Source organism: Centruroides vittatus, unplaced genomic scaffold, assembly GCF_030686945.1.
Source record: "Centruroides vittatus isolate TY-2023 unplaced genomic scaffold, ASM3068694v2 contig_453, whole genome shotgun sequence".
Taxonomy (NCBI): Eukaryota; Metazoa; Arthropoda; class Arachnida; order Scorpiones; family Buthidae; genus Centruroides; species Centruroides vittatus.
This window is the reverse complement of record NW_027122249.1, coordinates 589,894-615,894: the sequence shown is the minus strand read 5'-3', so window position 1 is coordinate 615,894 and position 26,001 is coordinate 589,894. Positions and strand designations below refer to the sequence as shown.

At 33.9% G+C, this 26,001-nt stretch overlaps 1 protein-coding gene and 1 pseudogene across 1 annotated transcript in view; one reads left to right on the top strand and one right to left on the bottom strand.

Annotated features, from left to right (window-relative positions):
- LOC136977303 (ATP-binding cassette sub-family C member 4-like) overlaps positions 1 to 26,001 on the bottom strand; it is a 158,352-nt gene that overhangs the window by 53,129 nt on the left and 79,222 nt on the right. The window contains exon 11 of the mRNA XM_067272777.1: positions 6,872 to 7,063. Within this exon, the coding sequence (XP_067128878.1) occupies positions 6,872 to 7,063 (192 nt within the window). The remainder of the gene's footprint in view (positions 1 to 6,871; positions 7,064 to 26,001) is intronic.
- Positions 12,803 to 15,819, top strand: LOC136977299 (uncharacterized; annotated as a pseudogene).

Below are 26,001 nucleotides of genomic sequence, written 5' to 3'. Positions count from 1 at the left end.
AACACCACAACAGGAATTTAATTTCTATTTATACTGATGGATAGAAATCGGTTGATTACGTTGGCTCAGCCTTTGTCTGCCAGGATGAGATCATGGCAGAACAAATTGCATTGAATTGTTCCATCTTTACTGCAGAGTTGCCGGCTATTTACCTAGCCTTAAAATATGTAATTAGGAAAGGTCATCGTCGCTGTGTTATTTACACTGACTCAATTCGTGCACTTCAGGCTTTGATCTCACGTGAACCTAGTTCTCACTCTATAGTGATTAAAATTCGCAAACTGTTTTGCCATCTTATTGTGAGTAATATTTCTGTAAAATTTTCTTGGGTCCCAGGCCATGTAGGTATAAAAGGGAATGAAGAAGCTGACGCAGCTGCAAAGTCAGCAAGTCCTTCTCAGCATACAATGTTCATTGAAGGAGGTGACTTGAAGCTGGTCGTTAAAAAACAACTGGAGAAGAGATAACAAAATGTGTGGAATGCACAAGTCCACAATAAACTACACGAGATCAAACCTATGATAGAAAATTTGACACACAAGAAACTCTATGGCAGAAGATCTGAGGTTATTCTTACGTGTTTGAGAATTGGACATACTCGAGTGACTAATCAATACCTTTTGAAGGGTGATGACCAGCCTGTATGTCGGTATTGTAAGTACCCTATTAGTGAAAAACACATATTGTGCAATTGCTCTATCTTTGAGAGGTTGTGTAAACAGTATTTTCGAAATGCAAGTCTGTCAGAGGTTTTGGGCCAGAGGCCAAGTCTGGACAATCTACTGGACTTTCTGAAAGTCATTAACCTCTTAACAGTGAGAAACTTAAATAGACGTCCAAGGCGATCGAGTGGCAGTGGTGAGGGACGTCTATAGACGTTAAAAAATTCTTATAAAATACCTGGACCATTTCGTGAAGTCGTAGAATTTTCACGAGTAGTTGGGTTCTCCAACTTTGTTTTGGAATATCCTTTAGTTCTCGAGAAATTACAATAAAAGAGAGAAAATTAAAATAAATATGAAATTTTAGACAGCCATCTATCGACATAAATCGAATTTAAATTTCCCGCCGTCATCTGATTAGTTAGAAAAATTAATATTCCTAATTGGCTCGCGTCAGAAAAAAGTAGGTGTGACTTCTGTAAATGACGCTATCGGGAGAGCACCGATGCAACCGGAAAAAGTAAACAGCCTACGTCATTAGTCTAACGGTTCTTGTCTGACCTACTTTTCGTAGAATCAACATTAGAGTAAGCTGTAGTAAGACGTAGTAGTTTATAGTAAAACGGTCTTCTCTAATATTCATAGTACTTTGTAAAGCTTGGATCTCAATTTAATAAGTATTATTTAGTTCAGAAACATTATAAATACATCATTAAGTAGGAGAATAACGAAAAACTTTATTTTTTAGTATAATACAATTTACAAAATCGAAAGTTTGTATATCGTAATATTATAAAAAACTACATCGAAACATACAAAGTCACCTAATTTACTTAAATTCAGTTCATTATACAACTGTCGATACTCTTGCCTTCCTCAGTTTCCTCAAACAAAATTCGAAAACTTCAATTAATCCTATAAATATTTAAGCGCCATTACTATTCGAATTAACTGTAATTACAAATATAACTGAAAAATATTTTCGACATAAACCCTGGGCAATAATTATCAAAACAAAATTCTTCAACTATAAATTTTTCTGATCGCGTAATATGTAATAATAGTTTTATCTATTAGTCTTGCCATATTCTACTTTCTATGTTCACATCCATTTAGTTTCATCTAATTACACTTTAAATGTAAAAAAATCTACCAACAAATTAGTTTGCTAATAAAGGGACTACTTGCTAATTAAAGTTTGTATTCTTCTTTGACGTAGTTCTACGTTTTAGCACTAAATTGGTAGACATGTCTAAATAACACGCTTATAAACACTAAAAACCATAAATGTCTCGAAATTAGAACTAGATAATTATATGCATAAATAAATTAGTAAACCTATAATGCATGCCTTCATTTACATCCAAACAAAGATCAGTTCTCGCAAATTGTCGAAAAAATAAATTATTTTCAACTTTTCTTTCTGTAAAGTAGCATATTGTGAAAAACAAGTTCTATATTCAAAGTAAAATTTCCACTTTTTATCCGTTAAAAATAACGCAAAATGTATGGATCCACGTAATAAAAAATTATCGCAGTGACTTCGAAAAACGAGAAACACAGAAATATTAAAACTGCACTCTACGAAATCTGGCGCGAATTGATCATTTACAATAGACAAAACGAAAATGCTCTTGTCCAATGTCATCAGGTGACAAAAAGTTTCTAAATAAACGCTAAAAGTTTTAAAGAATTCTGCCACAAAAACCGATGAATTTAATTAATACACAATAACTTAATCTGTTTAATAAAGATTAGTAATTTTCCATTATAATTATGCAAATTAGATATAAAAAAGATCTTTGCGCAAATTCTCCCGCGAACCATGGATGACTCTTACGTCACCTGGATTGAAGTTTTCCTGAAAAATACTAAAAATTTTATATAATTATTTTACTAATCCAGTCAAATTTAAATAATATAATATGTCTAGATCTGTTTAATAAAGATTAGTAATGTACTATCACTAATATGCAAATTACATATGACAAAGATCAATGTGGGAAAATTCCAGCCAAGATAAAAATAGCTTTCGGTCACGTGATCACCAAGAAATATGAAGAAATATGTTTTAAATTTAATGTTTGTGTACAAATTAATAAATTTTGACTAATGTCATCGTTTAAAATTTAATATTTCTGTAAAAATTAGTAAATTGTAACAAATTTCATCAAAGACAACAGAATAATTTTCAGCTTATAAAAACTCTACAATAAATGATTATTTCTTCGAAAGACGTCGATATGCACGAATAAATAATAAATATGTAATAATGTTTTTATCCATTTTAAGTGGATATTGTAAAAATTAAGCTATTTAATTTGTTTGGCTTTTATAATTTAGTTTCCGAATATTTTACGGTGAAATTCCATTCAGTAAACAGAAACAAAGTTCAGCTATTAATTATAAACAAGACAATAGAATAATTTTTACGTAAATTGAGTGTAAATACAGAAAAAAAAAACGATTTATATCAAAAATGAGACGAATAAGCTGACATCCCTCGAACAGAGCTCATATACTCATTGTCATTTTCAGTCTGGTCCCACTTCGACTGTTTTATCTTGGTAAAAGGTTAATTTTTTAAAATAAAAGTACTTTGTTCTTAGTGAAGAAAGATAAAAGTATCGAAATATAATATTCACACACACAAAAATATTCATGTATATCCATATTAAAAATGTATATTTTTTTTCATATTTGAAATAATATCACGAGAAAAACATTAGATATATGAAATACGGCCATAAACAATTTCTTTCTGTCAAATTACGGATTAAACAGGTTTATTTAGAAAAATTCAATCGCGAATAACTGACTTTAAATATACGGAGGATACAGTATGTTTGTTATGTGATAGTATCTGCGTTTACAAATTAACAGAATTTGCCGTTTTTTACACATTATTATGCTATAATCTAGGAAACTATGTTTAATACACAAGACATACTACAGAAAGGGTAAGAAAGGAACGTCAGTCATTGTAACTAATGTATTATTGAAAGTTTCATTCATATAGATAATTAATTTTATCAAGATACATTTTTCCAGAAGAAAATTATCGATATTTCTCGTAAATATAAGTAAATTTCATTATAATTTAATAAAAACTCATTTTTTCCCCACGCGTGGTTTCTTTCCCCTTCCTCTTACTCCTATACTTGGAACATTCCATTTCATAATTTGATGTAATAATAACGTTTAAAATGATTCTAAATAAAATATTGACACTTAAAGTAGGTTAGTATATATTGTCATGAGTCTCAGGTGTATTCATAAAAATGTAATAATCTATACAATAATACTTTCTCACATGCTCCATGTGTTAAAGTTTGCAGCTGTAATTGAAGGTAATATATAAAGAAACAAAATGTTTATATTATCAATAGTTATAAAAGATATCTTATTTTCACGTAGAAAAACAAAAGAAGACAGAAGAAACAGACAATCACACGATATGTCTATCCAGGACATTCTATAATTGATTTCAAATTTCTAATGTCGACATACATGAATATTTTTGTGTGTGTGAATATTATATTTCGATACTTTTATTTTTCTTCACTAAGAACAAAATACTTTTATTTTAAAAAATTAACCTTTTACCAAGATAAAACAGTCGAAGTGGGACCAGACTGAAAATGACAATGAGTATATGAGCTCTGTTCGAGGGATGTCAGCTTATTCGTCTCATTTTTGATATAAATCGTTTTTTTTTTCTGTATTTACACTCAATTTACGTAAAAATTATTCTATTGTCTTGTTTATAATTAATAGCTGAACTTTGTTTCTGTTTACTGAATGGAATTTCACCGTAAAATATTCGGAAACTAAATTATAAAAGCCAAACAAATTAAATAGCTTAATTTTTACAATATCCACTTAAAATGGATAAAAACATTATTACATATTTATTATTTATTCGTGCATATCGACGTCTTTCGAAGAAATAATCATTTATTGTAGAGTTTTTATAAGCTGAAAATTATTCTGTTGTCTTTGATGAAATTTGTTACAATTTACTAATTTTTACAGAAATATTAAATTTTAAACGATGACATTAGTCAAAATTTATTAATTTGTACACAAACATTAAATTTAAAACATATTTCTTCATATTTCTTGGTGATCACGTGACCGAAAGCTATTTTTATCTTGGCTGGAATTTTCCCACATTGATCTTTGTCATATGTAATTTGCATATTAGTGATAGTACATTACTAATCTTTATTAAACAGATCTAGACATATTATATTATTTAAATTTGACTGGATTAGTAAAATAATTATATAAAATTTTTAGTATTTTTCAGGAAAACTTCAATCCAGGTGACGTAAGAGTCATCCATGGTTCGCGGGAGAATTTGCGCAAAGATCTTTTTTATATCTAATTTGCATAATTATAATGGAAAATTACTAATCTTTATTAAACAGATTAAGTTATTGTGTATTAATTAAATTCATCGGTTTTTGTGGAAGAATTCTTTAAAACTTTTAGCGTTTATTTAGAAACTTTTTGTCACCTGATGACATTGGACAAGAGCATTTTCGTTTTGTCTATTGTAAATGATCAATTCGCGCCAGATTTCGTAGAGTGCAGTTTTAATGTTTCTGTGTTTCTCGTTTTTCGAAGTCACTGCGATAATTTTTTATTACGTGGATCCATACATTTTGCGTTGATTGCAATGGATATTTTAAGGCGTAAAGTTTACTGTGAATTAGTTTTAAATTCAGAAAGAAAAGTTGAAAATAATTTATTTTTCAACAATTTGGGGAACTGACCTTTAGATATAACATGGATATAAATGAAGGTATGTATTATTGGGCTACTAATTTATTTGTGTTTATGTGTATTGTTGTACTGTAACTTAGTTTGTTTCACTATGTTAGAGAAAGTAGGTCACACATTGGATTTCTGACATAAAACTGTCAGCTTTTTCAGAGTGAAGCGGACCCTCTCAGTGAAGTGTGTTTTAGGGAAGTTATGCTTTTTTTTCTGATGCATGCCAATGGTGAAAATTGTTTTTAAAATTAAATATCGGTCAATGACGATAACATATGTTATAAATGTGAAAATGAATATAAAAATACTTCTACATTTTTTTATTGTTTTTGTTTTTTTTAAAGTTTAATTTATTTAAATTTATTATATGTAAATTAAGTTTATTTACAAAATGCTAATATTTTAATCCGCTTTAATAATTCGGTGTAAATTTTAACTACGAATTTTAAAATTTTAAATAAAAGATTTACTGAAATTTTCTTTTATTTACAATGATTACGTTACTTCTACAGAAAGTAGAACACGAGACGACCTTCACCCACATTTCAGTCTGAGGGGGAAAGGCCACCAGGCGACGTAGTTGTAATCATAACAACCTTCACGTTTTCTATTGTTGTGGATGAAATTCGTTAACTGTCAATTAGATTTTCTTGAATTTGATTCGCAGGTTGAAAAAAATCGTCATGACTTAAATGCCTAAAACTTTAAAAAACTATATAAAATTGAAAATAAATTCAAAACTTTTGAAAAAATCGTAACGGATGGAAAATGAAAAAAGAATTTAATATAAATTTGAAAAAAAAATTTAGCAAAAAATTACCGCGAAAAAAATTCATATATATAATAATTATATGACAATAAAGAAATATTTTTTCTTTACTAGACGTAACTGTTAAAAATTTTTTTCCTAAACGGAAACGAGAGAAACGCGTGGAAAAATTCTTAAAAAATTTCCCACGATTTACTTTCACAACTAACTGGTAGCGCCGGGTCTGACTGTTCCACTGTTAAGAGGTTAATATGTGTGAGTGTGGAGGTGTGCTTTCCATCGAACCCGGATCAACTATATCGAATCGTGATGCATACGGAAACCAACTCAACGAGACAGAGTAAGCAGAAGAACTTCATTATCATAATTACGAATGTTATTGTATTGTGATAATATTTCTTTTAACGAAGCACTTACTGGTACAAAAAACAGAACCAAAATATAAAATTAAAAATATCATTTATACTTTATACTTTTTAATATTCTAAAAAATAACTTAATAACTACCAAATTTACTGAGTTGACATTATAACAGCTTAATGTAGCATGAAAAAATAATTGTCGTTTAATTACTAGTTGGTATCAAACAGTTTTTCGACTTCAATCAAGATAAGTTATCCAAATCGTGGCTAATAACTAGAAAAGAACAGTGCATTACCTTTTCTAGGGCAGTTATATGCAAAACTTTTTTATATTTCTCTTCTTGATATTCTTCTCCAAACAAGATATTTTCTCTGATAGATTCGTTAAATACCCAGGCTTCTTGAGAAGCGTAAGCAATTTTTCCTTTCGCTATCACTTTACCGGAAGTAACAGGAATTTCACCCAAAATGGACATTAAAAGAGACGTCTAATCAAATTAATAAAATGTTTTATTATTTGGTATGGAAAACAATGTATAAATAATATAAGCATGTAAGCATTTAAAAACTATTTACACGTTAATGTATTTAAATATTGTAATTGTCAACTACTTTTATCGTACATCGCATGTGTTACAAGCAGTAAAATAACATGTACAATCAACTCATTTATCAAATATATTATTCATTCGTCATACAAATTGTATCTGTAAAGCAGACATTTTATAGCCGTATATGAAAATTAAATCATAAATCTAAATTACAAGTGCTTAATATTTTAGTGCGAACAGTACAAATGAATGTGTGCTTCATCTTTTTCACAAATTAATCTGTTATTTCTGTATACAGACCGATAACGTGAATTAAACCTTCAGCTGTTATTAATAATATGAGTTGATAAAATCTAATTTTCATTTTAGATTTCCTACAGAAATTTTAATATATTTTATTTCAGATCGTCTGCATTGATAGTAACTTACTGGTTTAATAAAAACAAAATGTAAAATTAACTAAAATCAATTATTATTAGCAAAGACTATATGGAAATAGGAGAAGGTTGCTAAAGTCGTACCCTGTAAGAAACAAAGAGAATAAATTGTAGGATGTATTATATAAACAAGAATTATTTGTTTTATTCAAAACGTGTGTGAACATTGTTGTTATTTATCACGATTAATTTCGAAACATTTGTACATATTTAAATACTTTTGTTAATTTCATATAAACTAAAATCGGCACGACAAAGAAAACCACTTTTTAAAGTGGTATCACCTACAGCTTAAGTCGTACCAAAGAATGAAATTAAACAGAAACAACTAAAGTCTATATTTCTTAACTAAGGTATTTAAATACCTAGGCTGTTTTTTCAATCTCCAATGGTTCATAAAACAAAGACAAGTGTAAACAACAATATGAATTTATTACTAAAAGTTAGGTACAAACATAGTTACTTTTCAACATAATCACTGTGAAGATTGAGGTATTTGTCATATCTGTGGACGAGCTTTGCAAAACTTGTCCATGTTGGAGGCAACATTCTATATACAGGAAATTCCGAATTCCCTCTTCATAGAATGTTGCTGCCAATAACTTGACATGAGCCCTAACGTTGTTTTGAAGATCGTGTTTAATCTCAAACCTCTGCCCTCCTAGCCATTTTTTCTGTTCAGGAAAGAGGTGGAAGTCGCTCTGCGCTAAATCAGGGCTATAAGCTGGGCAGTGGCATAGCTAGGGTGGGGCAAGTAGGGCAAGTGTCCCAGGCGTCTTTCAAAGGGAGGGCAAAATCGCCAATTATTAATTTTAAAAATTCAAATAAACCAATTCATATCAAACAATCTTGTCAGCGACTCACGCTTCGCGAATGAGCGAGAGGGAATGAGTGGTACACGCAGGCGGTGCACTTGGTCGTTTGAATTCGACACTTCTCGCGCATTCTTTATTTTGTTTACATTTGATTTGTTATTCTGATTTAAATACTTCCGAGCAAGCGAGCGTTACCCCGCGTTTCTTTATGCAGCACTCGAGAAGCGCTTTACAGCGAACACACTGAAACTAGTTTGTAATTGGCCAACACTGCTCGTGACGTCCTTTCGCTACACTCTCGCTGCATAAAGAAACGCGGGGTTATTGAAGCTACTTGATTTGTTATCTAATTGTCAGTGTCAAGATAGAATCGTCTAGACATGCGATTCCCGCCTTTTCTTGTTTATTTTTATTTTACTTCAAATTAGTCGACGCTGCAGAAGTCGGTTGGAAAACGACCAGTAGTTTTGAATTCACGATAGCTGATTGGCCGCGGATCGTCGGACCGTAGCCAGACCTAGGAGAGAGCTGGGTAGCGCTGATTGGTTAATCAAACTTAACTTCAATCAGTATAAAAAGTTAGAGTTTTGGCCGGAAAAGGGGAGTTGGCCAAACGGCCTTGTTGAAGAAGGTTATGTTTGTCTCGCTGCTTCTTTAACGAACACTGGAAGCAATATACATCTAACTACATCTCAGGAATACGTTGCAAGGGGTCTTTTCGACAGACCTGTTGAGGATTAATAGATTTTTGAACTCTGATTTATTTTGTGTGTGTGTCTGAAACCTACATTGTAAATACTTAAATGTTGTAATTTATAACTCTTGTGATACATCGTAAGTTTATGTAAATTTTATTTCATGTTATAAACTTTTGTGATCTTGGAATTGACTGTCCGTGACAGTGTCTTGAACAAAAACATTGGATTTACTTTTACGGTAAGTACCTCCATATATTCATTTCTTGAATCGACATGTTCATAAATTAGATTGAGTTTCGTTTCCGAGTGGCGTTTAGCGCCAATCGGCGTCACTTGACAACAAGTCGCAAACTTGGCTAAAAACAAACAAATGAATTTTGTATTTTTTATTTTGTAATATTCTTTATTTTGTAAATTGAATGCGTAGTTAAATAAATAGATTTGACACTTTTAGTTACATATTTAGTTAAATTCACAATATTAAAAATTAAGTACGTTTATACGAAAAGTTCAATGACCTGACCCGCATTTCGCGCTTTGTATGAAGATTGAATTTCTAGTTTAATAGTTCAAAGAAACGTTGTAAAACATTGAAACTAAGGTTAGTTTATGGTTTAGCATTTATTAAGTGTTGTTCATGTAGGTGCAACAAAAATACATGAGCCAAATCAATATTTTTCCCCACAGTCGATATTAATAAATAGTTATTTATTAATCAATTTGAAGTGGCACACGATCGATTATTTGAAAAAGTTTTCGACTAGTCTACAATACTGCAAAATTTTAAATGCAACTTTTGATTTTTGTGTCCCAATCTTTAAGTTTTAAAAGCGGCTTATATTATATAATTTATTTTATTTTATAAATATATCCTTGATATTATTATTTTCAGGTTATTCCTTCAGCCCTTACTTCTCAATTATAACAACACAATATGAAACGAATATTTACAAAGCAAAAAGAGTCTGGGGCTGAAGGACAGAAAAGACGAAAATTGCAGGAGGAAGCAGTTTAGAAATCCAGAAAGTACTTCAAGTACCTTGAAAAGTCTGCTACGGGGTGTTTGATAGGTTCTGAGGAATCCAAAGAATCTCAGACTAACTCAGCAACAGATGACAAAGATATCAATTTAGCTAATTCAGAGTGTAACGAGATAACGAGCAGTGTGACTACGAGTTCTAAGGCTACAGAAGAATACGATGAATACATTAGTATTTCAGTAGGAGAAAAAGTTGGCAGAGGTGATACGGTGAATGTTGTCGAAACCAAAGACTGTCATATCAGAAGTGATTATACAGCACGATATTTGACTTCTTGAGTTTGATAAGAATACAGGGAAAACAATTCTGTTAGATTATTTAAAAACAGAAATAATTAAATTGGTTCAAAATATTTTCAAAATACTAAAGGTCCTTTCTTTTCAACAAATAACCATTGTATGAACAAAAGTTGGCTTAAGAGGAAACTAGGAAATCGTGGTGAAGAAGTGGCTCATGGCTAATCTATTTCCCGACTAAAAATCGGCTTTTTGCGTCTGTTGTCTTATTTTTTCACGATTAGATATGTGGGGACCTGAGCGAAATCCGAATCCTCACCTGGTGGGGGGCACGACCTCGGAATGCGTCAAAGTTCCAGTTGCGGAGGCGGCAAAGAAAATATACCGCGCGACAGAACAATAGAGGTGTTTTCTTTAAAGAACTGTAAGCTGAGAAGGTAAGTGAAACAATGGGTCCACAGTCGAAGCAGAGCTAGCAAGAGGAGATCCAATTCGAACTGGCTGCTGACCTTTCCCGCACCCTCCCGTGACTGTCAGATTTTCTCCCAGGTGACAAGATGAGACCAATAAGATAACGTGTCAAGGGATCAGGTTTTAGCGTTTAGTAAGGAGAGGTACACGAGAAAAAAATAAGAGGACAGTCTTGGTGGTGGTGCGCGAACGACAGGTAGTGTTCTCTGCGGGTGTGGTGATGTGAAAAATAAAAACGTACGTTATAAATATCGCAAAGGGAAAGAAAGACTTGCTGACAGAGACTGAACTTCTGGCTCGTGGGATACCGACTCAGCAACCGATCTCCAGCTAACTGCCACATCTTAAGGAGGACGTAAAACTACTCTCGAAAGGCGAGAAATTACGGGATAGGGAGAAACGACGAACTTAACAGTGCCCGAGTGACGGATAACTCCAAAAGAGACTTTAATACTCTACCGAGGCTCATCTTTGTAAGCTGTGTATAATCATTTTCCGCTGTTATTAAACACATTGTAAATGGAAAACCTATCTCCAGTGTGTCTTGCCTAGCCCACTCGTAACGGCTGATCGCGAAACGCCATCCACAAGACTCACTACGGTTGGCTAACCTCACAGATAATCAATCTTCATTAGAGCACAAAAAATGAATTTACCCACTGGAAAGCACCTGAATGGCTCACTACACATGAAAATACGAAGAACCATCGTGAGTGTTTCACCCAGTGGAAGGAAATAAAAAGAAATTTTGCAGCTAATAAAGGGATCATTGACGCTGAACTTCAAACCCAGATCGAGACAGGAAAACAAAAGTGGCGTAACGTATTAAAAAGAATCCTTCACTGTATCAAATTTCTTGCTTCTCAAAATCTTGCATTACGAGGTCACAGGGAGTCACTCACTACATGCGATAGAACCGAATCCAGCAATGCTGGTAATTTCTTTGGATTAATAAAACTCTTGGCCATATTCGGCACTGTCATGAATAACCATCTTACTCATGTGAAAAATAATCCCGGAACCATATCTTACTTTTCACCTCAAGTTTAAAATGAGTTCATTCATCTGATGGTGACAAGTATTCGCCAAAGTTTATTGCGAAGCATTCGCAAATCAAAATCCTATGGTCTCATGTTTGACTCGACTCCTGATAAGGCACATCGTGAGCAGATTTCAGAAATAGCGAGATATGTAGAGGTTTATTTTGAGAGAAAATCAGTTCGCATTAGAGAGCCCTTTCTTGGTTTCATCCAAATAAGTCAAAAGGATGCTGGAAGTTTAGTTGACGAAATACTTAAACAGCTAGGGAAAGATGATATGAATCTACAGGATTGACGTTCACAATGTTACGATAACGCTGCTGTGATGGCTAAGCACGGAACTGCAGTTCACCAAAGAATAAGCGAAAGGAATAATTTGGCAATATTTGTGAATTGCGATAATCATTCACTCAATTTATTCGGTGTACATGCAGCCAAGCAGGACACTTTCATGGTTACGTTTTTTGGAACTATTAAAGCTCTACGTAATCTTTACTTATTCCACTCTGCGCTGGGAAAAACTCAAAAACTGCGTGCCTGTGGTTGTAAAATCCGAGTCCGAAACAAGATGGAGTGCAAGTGTTGAAGCAGTTCACAAATATCTTGAAGATATGCTGAACCTTCTCCAAGATATGACAGACAATAGCAATCAAACCACTGAAACAAGTGAGGCTAGACTTCTTCATAATCGCATGTTGTCCTACGATTTTCTGATATTAAGATTTTGGAACGATGTACTCGCTTTCATTGACCCTGTCCAAAAGTGGCTCCAGGACGCTACTATAAGTTTTCATAATGCTGCCTTGGACATAAAAGTCCTCTGAGACTATTTTTCAAATGAAGGAGAGAAAGTAGTTAATGAGGCATTAAAAAGGGGAATTTAATCTTTGCCAGGAATCGGATGTAGCCACGGAAAGGCGTCGAAGGCGAAAAAAATGTATGGCTGCAGAGAGTGTGTCAGACGCAGGGTTGACCACTAAGGAAGAAATGGAACGAGTAATGAAGGGATTACTGGATCGTATTGTGTGTGAAATGAGTGAAAGGTTTAGTCATTTGCATGAAACTAACGCCAAATTTAGATTTCGGTTAAAATGCATTTAGGTAGTCCAAGATGGTGGCTCGTCGGTTAAGTATTTTTTTATGTAATGAAAGCTTAAAAATGATGCTTTCAGTACCTTCTTTCAAAGTACTGAAGATCGCACTGAAAAAGTTAAAATTTCCAGAAAAAAAACTTTTCATAAAAAAACAGCAAAATGCATGGGGTGCACCTGCACCCTGCGCACCTAACGGAGGAAGTTTTATTAGCACGACCACTGGAGGGAGTGGAGCCGAGTTAGTGTACTGAAAAAACGGTCATTGCCTGATATCGAATCAGTCCTAATACAAATGACGAATAAAAGCATAGAAAGCGTATAAGTAAGATTTTTAAAACCAATAAACGGAAAGAAGGTGTCCCATAGACTTAGCATTAAAGGTTGAAAAGTGGAGTTTTCTGGAAATATTTATTGCTAAATTGTCTTGAAAACATGTTTATTTGTTTAAATGACATCAAACAATTTTTCATTAGCAAATTAAAAGTGAAAAAACGATAAAAACAAGTGATTTTATAGCGATTTTATAGTGACTGTTTACGTAAGTCGAAGTGGTAGTCTGCGAGACATGGCATTTCGCGGGAATTTTTCTGACAATTGTTTTTACTGGTGAATCTAATAACAGACAAAGAAAGTAATCAATTACAGTGTAAAAGAAGTTAACAATCGATGTTATCTGGTAATAATCCGCCTTTTTATCTCTAGTTGCTGTAGAGTTTTGGGGGGTGTACTTTTGGAAATACTGAAATATTTTTGGTCCGGGGTTTGTGACAAAGCATTTTATGGTTGGAACAGTTAAAAAAACACATACGGGAACACGATTCAACGGTTAGATAGCAACAGACTTGTTTACAGTTTGAAAAATAGACTTTTGAAGTTGACGAATTTTTTCCCTGAAAAATTCTCGAAACGTAATACTTTTTTGTTTTCGTTATAAATAAACAAAAATGATATATTTTAAGTAGTATTGTTGATTAATACATCAGAAACACAATCCCACTAACGTCAAAAACGAAAAAATCGCGAAAAATATTTTGATTTTTTCAGTAACAACTTTAGTTTCACACACCCCACCATGTTTGACCCCCCGCGCGCCTAACGCCAGGTTAATGTTACCTGTAGTAGTAGCGAAGTTGGCGACAGGGGAAATTCTAGATTGCAATGGAAAAATTCTTTTTCTCTACATTCTATACGGTGACGGAAAATTTTTTCTACCCTACGTTTGACATGGGTGCTTCTTCCCTGTAACCTCGAAACGGTGTCGCGAGATTATCGGGCGTGATTCGAACTCCTCCTATGATAATCTCGAACGAGGATTTCGTTATCGAGTAATAAAATTCGTAGAGGGTGCTTTGACGTAATTAATCGAAAATTATGCAAATTTTGTTTTTTCCCGAAAGTGGAGTATGCGTGTTGAATTGTTCGAAAAGATATTATTTCGACGTTTGGATACTTTTGGGATTTTTTTCTATTATAAGGTAAGTAATAATAATATTAATAATTTTTCTTGTGAATTTAGCGATCGAAATTTATTTATTGGAAAATTGGCTGAGCGATTTTTGCAATTTTTGGATAGATATTTTTCACAAGTTAGTCGTGTCGAATTGCTGTTTAGAATCGGTCTAATTTCGGAGTGTACTGGGCAACCTTTTTATCAGTCTTCTGAACTAGACAAAAGAATTGATGGCGGACCGAAATTTGCCGTAAAACTGGGTCTCCAACACATCGAGGAAGTTTGCCAGAAATGTGGCCAAACATGCAAATTGAGTTATCGCGGCGACCCGAAATCGTGCGTGATGCGTTGCCGAAAATGCTGGCAGAATAGTTCGGCTTTCGAAGGAACGTTCAAAGGGAAATGTGACAATATGTCACGGGCAAATCTTTTGACATTCGTATGGCACTATATTTGTTTAGAGTGCACGACGAGTAATTCGGCAATTTCCTCGGGTATTTCTAAAAAAGCAGGCATAAACTGGTCGAACACATCCCGGTCACGGAATAAGAACCAGAGACTATTTTCCGGTTGCTCCCGCACCTAATGTCAGCAAGAAAGAAAAAAAATGCAAAAGAAAACACAAGACAAAGGTGAAAAAAAAGAGAAGAGTGTTAAAACGAAAGGGAAAAGAAGAGCAGGCTGCCTTGTCACATACCGGAGTGTCAAGTTCAGTCAACAGGAAACGTGGAAAAAGGGAAAAAGCTTAGTAACAAAGTAAGTTATCCTATTTTTTATTTGTACTTTTCAGTATTCTTATTATAGAACGCAGGGTAGAAATAATCTCCCGGTCGCCATATAAATGTACGGTAGAAAGAAAAATTCCCCGTCGCCATCTATAATGTAGGGAAGAAAAAATTCCTTGTCGCCATCCGCCATCTTGGACTACCTAGGTGCATTTTAATCTGGATTTCTTCCAGATGTTAAAACATTGTGTTACAGCACTGACGACTGCGACGATTTAAAAAGAAATGTAAAGAATTTGGAATTTGTATGATTGCACTGTTAACGGGGAACAGTTATACGAAGAAATATTAGATGTTCGAATGCTAATATCTACAAGAAAAAACATCAACATAAAGAAATCTGAAGAGCTACTTGAATTTATTGTGCAGTATTGGGATAAAAGTGTTTTTCCGAATCTGCGTATTTCCATTCAAATTCTGCTCACCATTGCAGTATCCATCGCAAATTGTGAGCGATCTTTCAGTAAGTTAAAATTAATACTTTCGTATTTGCGGACTACAATGGGTCAAGAAAAATTATGCGACCTAGCTTTGCTCAGTGTAGAGCGAGAAGAAACGGAAAAAACTGATTTCGAAAACATCATCGATATCTTTGTGTCGCAGAAGGCCACGAAGCTTCAATTGTAAGTGTAAAGGATTAACGGACTCACTTTCGTTGTAAAATAGAAAATAAATATGTTTTGTAAGTAAGATTTATGACTATTTTATTTAGTGTATCTTTTTTTTATATTAAGATAATTTACGAAGGAGCGCAACTTTGATGAGTGGCCTACACGCCATTTTCGATTGCTACGCCCCTGAAGCTGGGTGTTTAAAGGTGGTGAAGATTTTAACCTTTCAGACTTCCACCTAGCTTGGAACTTTTTAATGTGTGAAGACTTCCAACTCTTTCCAGAACTGAAAACGTGGTTAGGAGGGCAGAGGTTTCAGACTAATGATGATCTTCAAAACAACGTCGTTAAAGCCATATCAAGACATTGGAGGCAACAGTCTATGAATAGGGGATAGCAAAGCTCGTCCACAGATATGACAAATTCCTCAATCTTTACGGTTATTATATCGAAAAGTAACCATGTTTGTACCTAACTTTTGGTAATAAATTCATTTTGTAATTTACACCTGTCTTTATTTTATGAACCATCGAATGTTGAAAACACGCCTCCATACAAATATGCATTATTGTTTGAATTCTTAGTTCATTACAAGGGAGTAAAAGAAACAAAAATTAGTATTAATAATTAACAAATTAATAATTTAGTACAACATAACACAAAATAAAATATAGAATAATATCAGTTTTTGAAAAGGACGATTTATTAATAACATCTTTTCAAGACTTAAACCTTAATAAATACATGTCTCTACCAACTTTAAATTTAACACAATGAAAAAATACATCTCTCTACCAACTGTAAATTTAACACAATGAAAAAATACATGTCTCTACCAACTCTAAATTTAACACAATGAAAAAATACGTTTCCAACTTTCGTATACTTGCATAAATACAGTTAGTACATATTTTTCAGGATCGATTGTTAATCTGCTATTATACGTGCAGATATAATTTTGACTGCAACTCAAATGTTAGTTCAAAGGTTAGTTGTTCAGAAACCATCTTTCTCTAGGTGATATTCGACCTCCCTTTTTAAATACCATTATCTTTGTTTTTGAAACATTTATAGTTAATCCATAGTCACGGCAAAATTCCTCTAGGTTTAAAATTTCTTTTGTTGCATTAGCGCAGAGTCAGCCAAAATTACAGCGTCATTGGGATACATTAGTGCATGTATCTCAAATTGATCAGAGAGAGAAATCCCAGGTAAACCAGACACAGTAAGTGGGACCATTGACATACGAATTAAAATGCAGCAGGCTCAAAGCCTCACCCTGCAAAACTCCTATGTCGACACAAAGTGAATCAGTTGTTTCGGAGATTATTTTCTCTTTTGCAGTGACTTTAGAGTATATATCAATAACAAGCTCTAGAAACTGTTTATTTATATTCATTCTTTCTAGTAGAGACCATAAAACTTTATGATTGACAGTATCGAAGGTAGATCGAAAATACACAAAATCAGCATAAAGTTTTCCTCTGTTTTTTGCAGCTTTAACTGATCGGCTACGTCGAAAACCTACTTGCTCCTGACACCAAATTTCTTATTTAAGTATTCATTCTTCTAGTCTTTTATGTAATAAGGATATAAATAAATTTCCAATTATAGGAACCAAGAAAATAGAACGATAATTTTTCAGGTCATCAACATCACCATTCTTATAAATTGCAATAATTAGAGATTTAATCCAAGCTTCTGGAAAGCTATAATTTCTTTTAATACTGTTAAAGTGTTCCAATACTGTAAGAATTTCTGCGAAAAACATTTTATGTATTCTGTTCGAATAAGATCAGATCTAGGTGAGGTGCCAGATTTAAAGCAATTAATTGCTCTGTTTCTCATTTCCAATGTGAAATCTGAGAAACATTCCTCGCTTATTGGAAATACTGTATATATGTCCATAGACAATTGTTCTTCATTAATATATACATAATGATCTTTAGAAAATATACAAAATTATGTATATATTAATTTTAGAAAAATTAATATATACAAAATGATCTTTAAATTTTCTAAAGATCATTTTTCTCTGACCGCCAGGTGGCGTCAAGTTTAAACAGCGCTTTGCTTTGGTTCTGGTTTTATTTTCATATTTAATATATTTTCCACCTCTTTATTGACAATTGTTTTTTCTTATTTTGGCTTCTTAACCGTTGCTGTGCATGTGAGTACCAATTTCTGTTCTTACTTCGTTGCTAGACAACCTTACTGTCGACCACGTGGCTTGGTGAGTTAGCTAAGCCTAATCTGCAGCACGATGCCGGGGCGCAAATCGAAAGCCACCCCAGAAAACGTGTCTGCAACCTTAAATGAAATATCGAAACTTGGATTTACGGAAGTCATCAACCAACTTAAAAGTATTTATCAGCCCATAGTGAATAAACGCCCACTTAACCAACAAGAAAGTTACACAATAGATCAGTTAATACAAAGAATAACTGACATTCACTTATGCTGTTTAGACAAATACAATGTGGTACAAGAAGATATAGTTAAACTACAAGAGGATAAAATTCAACATCAATCACAACTAAAATCATATGCAAATGCTGTCAAAGCTTCAAGAGAAAAAGTTCATAACCAGCCTGGTCAAGCACAAAAAAGGGAGACATTAATATTAACTCCAGGGATTAAAAACTCACAAGTGGACAGAAATACTGTCAGAAGTCACTTAGAAGCTGTTCTAAAACCAGCAGCCAATGGTATCAGGATCGACTCCTGTCTAGTGCAGAAAGATGGGAAAGTCAGCCTACAATTACCCAACACTGCCAGTGTCGATAAAATTATTGATCTCATCAATAACAATCATGACTCTGAATTCAAATTTTCGGCAAGCAAGAAAACTAAGAGAAAGCCTTTAGTTCAAATCCACCATGTGTGCTCTAACTTAAATAAAGAGGAGTTGATTAACACTGTCACTGCACAAAATGACAACTTAAAAAATATACTAGAAGAAAAAGATCAAATACTACAACCACTATTCTCCTTCAGATCCAAGGCAGACTCTGCTCAGGAAAAAACATGGGTTTTCTTGACCTCACCTCAAGTTCATCAAAGTTTACTGAAAAACAGAAGGGTGTATATAGGACTTAGATCTCATCAAGTCCTCAACTACTTAGGAATCAAACAATGCTACAACTGCTGCAAATTTGGTCATATTGCTTCAAAATGTGTACCGGAACAACCTGCCTGCTCACACTGTGGTGTAGAGGGTCACAGCTATAGAACCTGTATGGAAAAGACCAAGTCGTCTGTTATTAAGTGCATCAATTGTATCCGATGGGCTAAACGACTAAAAATGAATGTTCAAAATATTTCTCACAAAGCCACTGACCCAGAATGTCCTGTATATTTAAAAGTAAAATCAAAACTTATTGAAAATACGGACTATGGAGAGGCCACATACCAAGAAACATATTAAAATTGTCCAATTTAATGTCAATCACTCCAAAGCAGTCACAGGTAATCTGGCAAACTACTTAATAGTTAACGACATAGATATTGCTCTTTTACAGGATCCCTACGTATACAATTCTAAAATTGTTGGCTTTCCTAGGGGTTTCAAGATTCTCTCTGCAGCAGTCCCTAATCCCCTAGCTTGCATTATTATATGCAACCCAAATATCCCCATACTGCAGCTTACCCAGCTATGTAATGAGTTCTGCACCGTAATATCTATTACTCTGGATACTGTTATGTTCTTATCATCAGTTTATTGCTATCCCAGCCTGCCTCTGAATGATGCTATCTCTTTTTTGGAGGAAGCCTACAAAACAATTGATAAAAATAGGCTACTGATTGGTGTTGACTCCAATGCCCGTAATCCACTATGGCATGACATCATAGAAAATAGCAGGGGTACCCTTTTTGAAGAATTCCTAGATAGACATGTCTTTACTGTGATAAATGAGCCAAGTGAACCTACTTATGACTCCATCCTGGGCAAAAGCTGGATTGATTTAACTATCACTGGCTCCTCTCTGGCTAAAAACATCACTTGCTGGTCTCTGATTGACCAGGAAATGCTTTCTGATCACAGAGCCATCTCCTTTTGCATTGAACAGCAGCACAGGCTTTGCCTCACAAAAAGTAACTCCTTCAATTTGAGAAAGGCAAACTGGCATATGTTTCAGGATCTAATCCAAGTAGAACTGGATAATTTTAGTACACAAACCCCTCTTAACACTGAAGAGGAAATTGACAAATGGGTGTCAAAGCTAAATGATATTCTGAAAAGTGCAGCAGAAAAAGCCATTCCCAGAAAAGTCCCCCTAAAGAAGGCTGTGCCGTGGTGGACCCCAACATTAACATCCCTGAGAAAACAGGTCAATTCTCTTAGGCGCAAATTTCAAAGACAGAAAAATCCCCTATTGAGAGTCAATCAAGAAATTGAATACAGGACAGCAAAAAAGAAATATATCAGAGAAATGAAATCAGAAAAGCTGAAATCTTGGCAAAACTATTGCAATACAAGGGGAAATATTGATCCATGGAAAAACATTTACAGGATTCTGAACAGGAGCAACACGGATCATACACTTCTGGCACAAATAGATAACTCCCAGCATAGCTATGATATCAATTCTGCTTTATCAGCCCTGGCTGCACAACTCTTCCCTGGTGACAATTACACGGATGACTCCTCTGAACATAAATCCATCAGAACAAATTGGCTAAGTGTGCATTCAGCCCCAACCGTAATAGATCACTACTTTTCCACCTTTGAACTCAAGAAAGCACTTTTCTCCATGGGACCTCATAAGGCTCCAGGAGGTGACGAGATCTATGCCAAAATGCTTCAGGAGTGTTTCAACATTTTAGAACCTTTTCTTCTCAGTCTGTACAACTCCTGCCTAAGTCTTTCTTACTTTCCTGCTCACTGGAAAATTGCCAATGTCATCCTTATCAAAAAACCAAGAACTGAAAATACCGACCCCTCCAAGCTGTATAGACCAATTAGCCTTCTTCCAGTAATGGGCAAGGTTTTTGAAAAAATGATTTTGGGCCGTCTTGAGTGGCTTGCTAATAAGCATCTCTGGCTCGACCCAAACCAGTATGGCTTCAGGAAAAGCAGAAGTGCTGAGGATGCTGTCTATGCCTTGACACAACTCATAGAAGAGGGACTGAGTAACAAAGTTTATACCGCAGCTATCTTTTTGGACATTAAAGGTGCCTTCGACAACTGCTGGCACCCAAGCATTATCAACGAGCTCTCCCAACTAGACTGTCCCAACTATCTTGTCAAGCTGGTCTCCTCCTTTTTAACTAACAGGAAAATAAATCTGTCTTATCATCATCACTCTGTTAGTAAACTCCTAACAAAATCTTGCCCTCAAGGTGGTGTTTTATCTCCTTTCTTATGGAACCTAGTGGTCAATTCCTTTCTGAAAACCAAATGTGACAAAGCAATAAGTGTGCAAGCCTATGCCGACGACCTCGTCATTGTGTGTCAGCATAGGGACACTGCTTTTTTGGAAAGTAAGCTAAACGAAATGTTGAGTAAAGCTTCCAAATGGGCCTATCTTAATAAACTCCAGTTCTGTACTTACAAGACCAAAGCTATGCTTTTCACAAACAAATACAAATTTTCATACCCCAAGCTTTTATTAGATAGTGACTCAATCGAATGGGTAGACCGGCAAAAGTACCTGGGAGTAATCCTTGATACTAAACTTACATATAGTTACCACATTGATTATATCTTGGCTAAAGCCAAGAAAATAAACTACATGCTGCAAAAATGTGCTAGATGCACCTGGGGCCTAAATCACAAAGCTTATAAAACTCTGTATAATGGGGCAATACTACCAATGATACTTTATGCGGCTTCTAGCTGGGGACATGTAACGAGTAAAGTTACAATTGCAAGCAAATTACTCTCTCTCCAAAGACAGTTTGCCATCAAAATTTCAAAGTGCTGCAGGACTGTTTCTACAAATGCCTCTCTGATTCTAGCAGAGCTCCTTCCTTTACCTCTCTGTATTGAAGAAAAAGTTCTTCACTATTACACCAGAACCGCAAACATCAAAGTTCAACAACGGTCTCTGCTCTTATCTACGGCTATTCACATGCTTCCACACTGCAACTTCTCCACCAACTGTGATCATCACCCTGTAAGCAGGGTTATCCCCAGGGTGCACGTGGTGCCATCTGCTTCCACCCTAGATGTCCATGCTGACATTAACATCTACACAGATGGGTCCAAAGGCTCCCTTCATGTTGGCTCAAGTGTCTGCATTTATCTTCAAACTGATTTACTTTGCCCAAAATATGTTAAAAGGTACAGGTACCCCCCGTACACCACCATCTATCAAGCTGAGGAAGATGCTGTCTACCGGGCTGTTCAGTGGGCCACCTCACTTCCTAACAAAACTCTTTCTTTCAACATCTTCAGTGACTCTCAGTCTGTCCTAAAGGCCCTCTTAAATCCCAACTGCAACAGCAACAAAATCGCATACATCCAGCATCATATTGTAAATCATGTCAATAGGATAACTTTTATTTTTGTTCCTGGTCATACTGGCATTATGGGAAATGAAAAAGCCGACCTCGAGGCTAAGTCAGCTGCAAAGGACACCGACTTGGACTATACACTCATTCCTCTCTCACGCAACAGCCTCAAAAATTATATCCGTGCCAATGCTATGCAGAAGTGGAACCAGCAATGGGTGAGCAGTAAGACGGGTAAAATAACCAGACTGTATTTCCCTAGTGTTGATAGCAGACTCTCTTCACCACTTAGATTTCTGTCGTTTACTACTGCTCAACTTCTTACTGAGCATGGTAATTTTAGGAGCTACCTGGCGATGTATAACCGGGCAGAAACTGCCTTTTGCTTTTGTTCCACAGGAAACCTTGATACTGTTGACCATATGATCTACCATTGTCCTATTTATGATCAAGATAGACTCATAATGAAATTAGAAATCTTCATGCATGGTTTCAGGTGGCCATGCCCACTGGATAAACTTGTACAGAAGCCTCTTTTTGATACCTTTTACAGTTATATTCAAAATATATGGAAGAAAAGACTTTTCATAATTTCTAATTTCTAATATTACTTTTAGTCCTCAATGAAAGCAGAACTTTCTATTTTTATGTTTACTCTGAATCATTTATCTTGTTTTATGTATCTTAGTGTTATACTCCCATAGGAGTGGTGCACTTATCTAATAAAAAAAAAAAAAAAAAAAAAAAGATCATTTTTCTTTTCAAAGGGATTCTTGAACTATAAATCGATAAACTTTAATTGTTAGCCAAGATATTTTAGAGCTATTACATGTCAGCAGTCTACTATTTATGTTCGAAAAATACGCTTGTCTTTTCTTTAGACATAAACGTTTGTAGTCTTTTAAATAGTTTTAATATAAAATATAATATCCATTTGTATTTTAATTTCTAGTCTTCTTAAATAATTTCCACAAATTTTTCCTTATGGTGTAGCACTCATTGTCATACAATTTATTTGTTATATGAGTGTTACTTGGTGCAGAGTTAATATTATAGATTAAATCCAGAGATTTTGCTGCTTTAGTTATACATACTACTAAATTTTCAGGTATGCGGGTTTTTCCATAGTCACCTAATAAGACGTTATCTAATCTAACAGAAAGTGAGGATTTAATTTCATCCATCCATATTGCATGCTTACTTAATTGAAGTTTTGTTATATTATTGACCTTTGGGTGTCATTTGTTAGTAAATTATCATTTTTTTCAATTTTTTTGTTTTCTGTCATTAAAAAATGGTATGTATTATGTATGTCACAATGGATCTCTACCTGTACAAAATGCAAACTGTTCTGTTCATGTAAAAATGGTTTATTTGACTGTTTTTGTACAATAATTGACATTTTATATTTACATATGACATTCTTCGAGCAATTTTTATTTGTCACAAGGCACTGATGGATTTTGCATTTGATACAGTACACTGTAGCTCACAAAGTTTTATTTTAGTGCATTTGGCAGCAGTGATTTTTGCCATTTGCAATGATTTCTGGCATGTGTTTTGCTCCACTTTTGCATTGTATTTTTCTGGGATGTAAAGTTGGAGTATTTTTTTATTACTTTCCTTTTTTTCGTCATCTGCACTGTTCATGTTTTTATTTTCTGTACTATCTGAATGTAATAGCCATTTTGACACTTATTTTAAATTTCAAATATTGAAGTGTGTTTTTCTTTCTCTTTTTTATTGCTCTGCTATCTCTTCTGTAGGCTATCCAAAAATTGTTTTCATTTCATTAGCAGTAAAGTTCAAAAGTTTTTCCGGGTGAATCAGTGATATTTGATTTGTGCATGTCATCATCAAGCAATGACATCAAAGAGATTCTCAGAAATATAATTCAAGAAATATTCTTAAGACTCACACTCGTTACCCTTTCAGGGTTCTTCTTGAAATGCAGGAGCTGGTAGCAAGGGCTTAAGTTTATTTGTATGGCGCCATGGTGGAGTCTGTTACTGCACTGATGTCAAGAAATCTTCCTCTATTTACATAGCTGAAGCATCATTTTCATCATTGTCAAATGTATCATCTAATGACTTACATTGTTCAGGACAGTTTGGTTGATAAACGTTCTGACTGGTTTAAATGTTCGGTCACTGTCTTCATCACTAAACCAGCCTTCCAGTCCACACAAATTTATATCAAATATCAAGTGTCCTATCATGTTCCTTCCTTATTACATCTATTGACACTGAAAAAATTATAATAAATGTCAATGATTTAGTTTTAATATATGATTTATGATATTAATAATTTATAAATTCTTAACAAACAAAATCCTGCTGACCAGATAAATAACCATACAAAACCAAATCACAGAAATTCATTTAATAAAAAATTAAAATAAATAATAAAATACATATTGCTGACTAAATGACAAAATAACTATAAAAGTAAATAACTTGCCAATATGAAAACAGTTCATAGGCTGTAATGTAATTATTGTAACACTAAGAAACAACGTGTCATATACTACATATTCAAAAGTTAGCTCTTGTCATGAAATACTGTTATTAATATAGTTTTTAAAAAATACTTTTAAATAATCTTAAAAGTCTTCTGAACATAAACACGTTTAAATTGTAAGATTATAATTAATAGTAATAGAGAAAAATGAATACTTACATGAAACAGTCATACTTCTGATCACTTCCAAAAACATGTGCTCAGAAAATCACTTATATTTTCCATTATCTCTATCACAGTAGGATGCATGTGGTCTAATAAGCTTCACTAAACTCTAGTGATAAAAGAAATAACTAATATAATTGATTAGCAAGCAAAAAAGAAAAGCTGCTTCTCATTCTTTGGAAGGAAAATTGTGTGTCATATACGACACACAATTTTCCTTTTAAAGAGCATCCCAAGAGGTTAAAAGTTGTATATTAAGTAGACTAGATGATACTAATGAAATCGTTGTTAGTAGAACTGGTGAATGATCTGAGCCTATTTCTTTTAAAACACTTAAATCATTTCTTGTGATACTATCACAAAATCAATGAAACCTTCAATTGCATGATAAGTAAAATTATCTTTTTCGTCTCCTGGTAATAAACCGTTTAAACAAACAAGATTGTTATCTTCACAAAAATTATATAAAATGTTTTCTCTATCATTAACAATTTGATCCTTCCAGGCTCATAAAGTATTTTTCCAAACTCCAGTTTTTCCAAAACATGACAAAGAATCAGGGTGTCTCATTCCAGCGTTAAAATCAGCACATAAAATAAAGTTAGTTTCAGGTAGCAGGTAATTTCCTATAAGCATTAATATATTTTTAAAATCGTCATCAAAATAACTGTCAAGCGGAATATAAGACACTATTAGTTGGATATTTGTGAACTTTTTAGTGACTAATTGTAAAATCAAAACAAATCGTCATTGGAATCTAATTTCTGCTTAAGAAATTATATCTAGTCTAAGTCCAACAATTAGATCACCACTGGGTCTTCCAGGTCCTTCACAACCGTGTGCTACCTGATGGTAAATTTTATATTTATCAGAGAACATTCATTCAATATCAGGTGAAGTACGCCAAGTTTCCACTAAACAGATTATATCTATCTTATGTATTAAATTCCAGAAGTTAGGAAAGAAATATTTATTATTTAGACCTGCTATATCGTAAAAAAGAATTTTCGCCTCATCGCCATTGTCCATATAAATCGTTATGCTGATTGTAAATCTC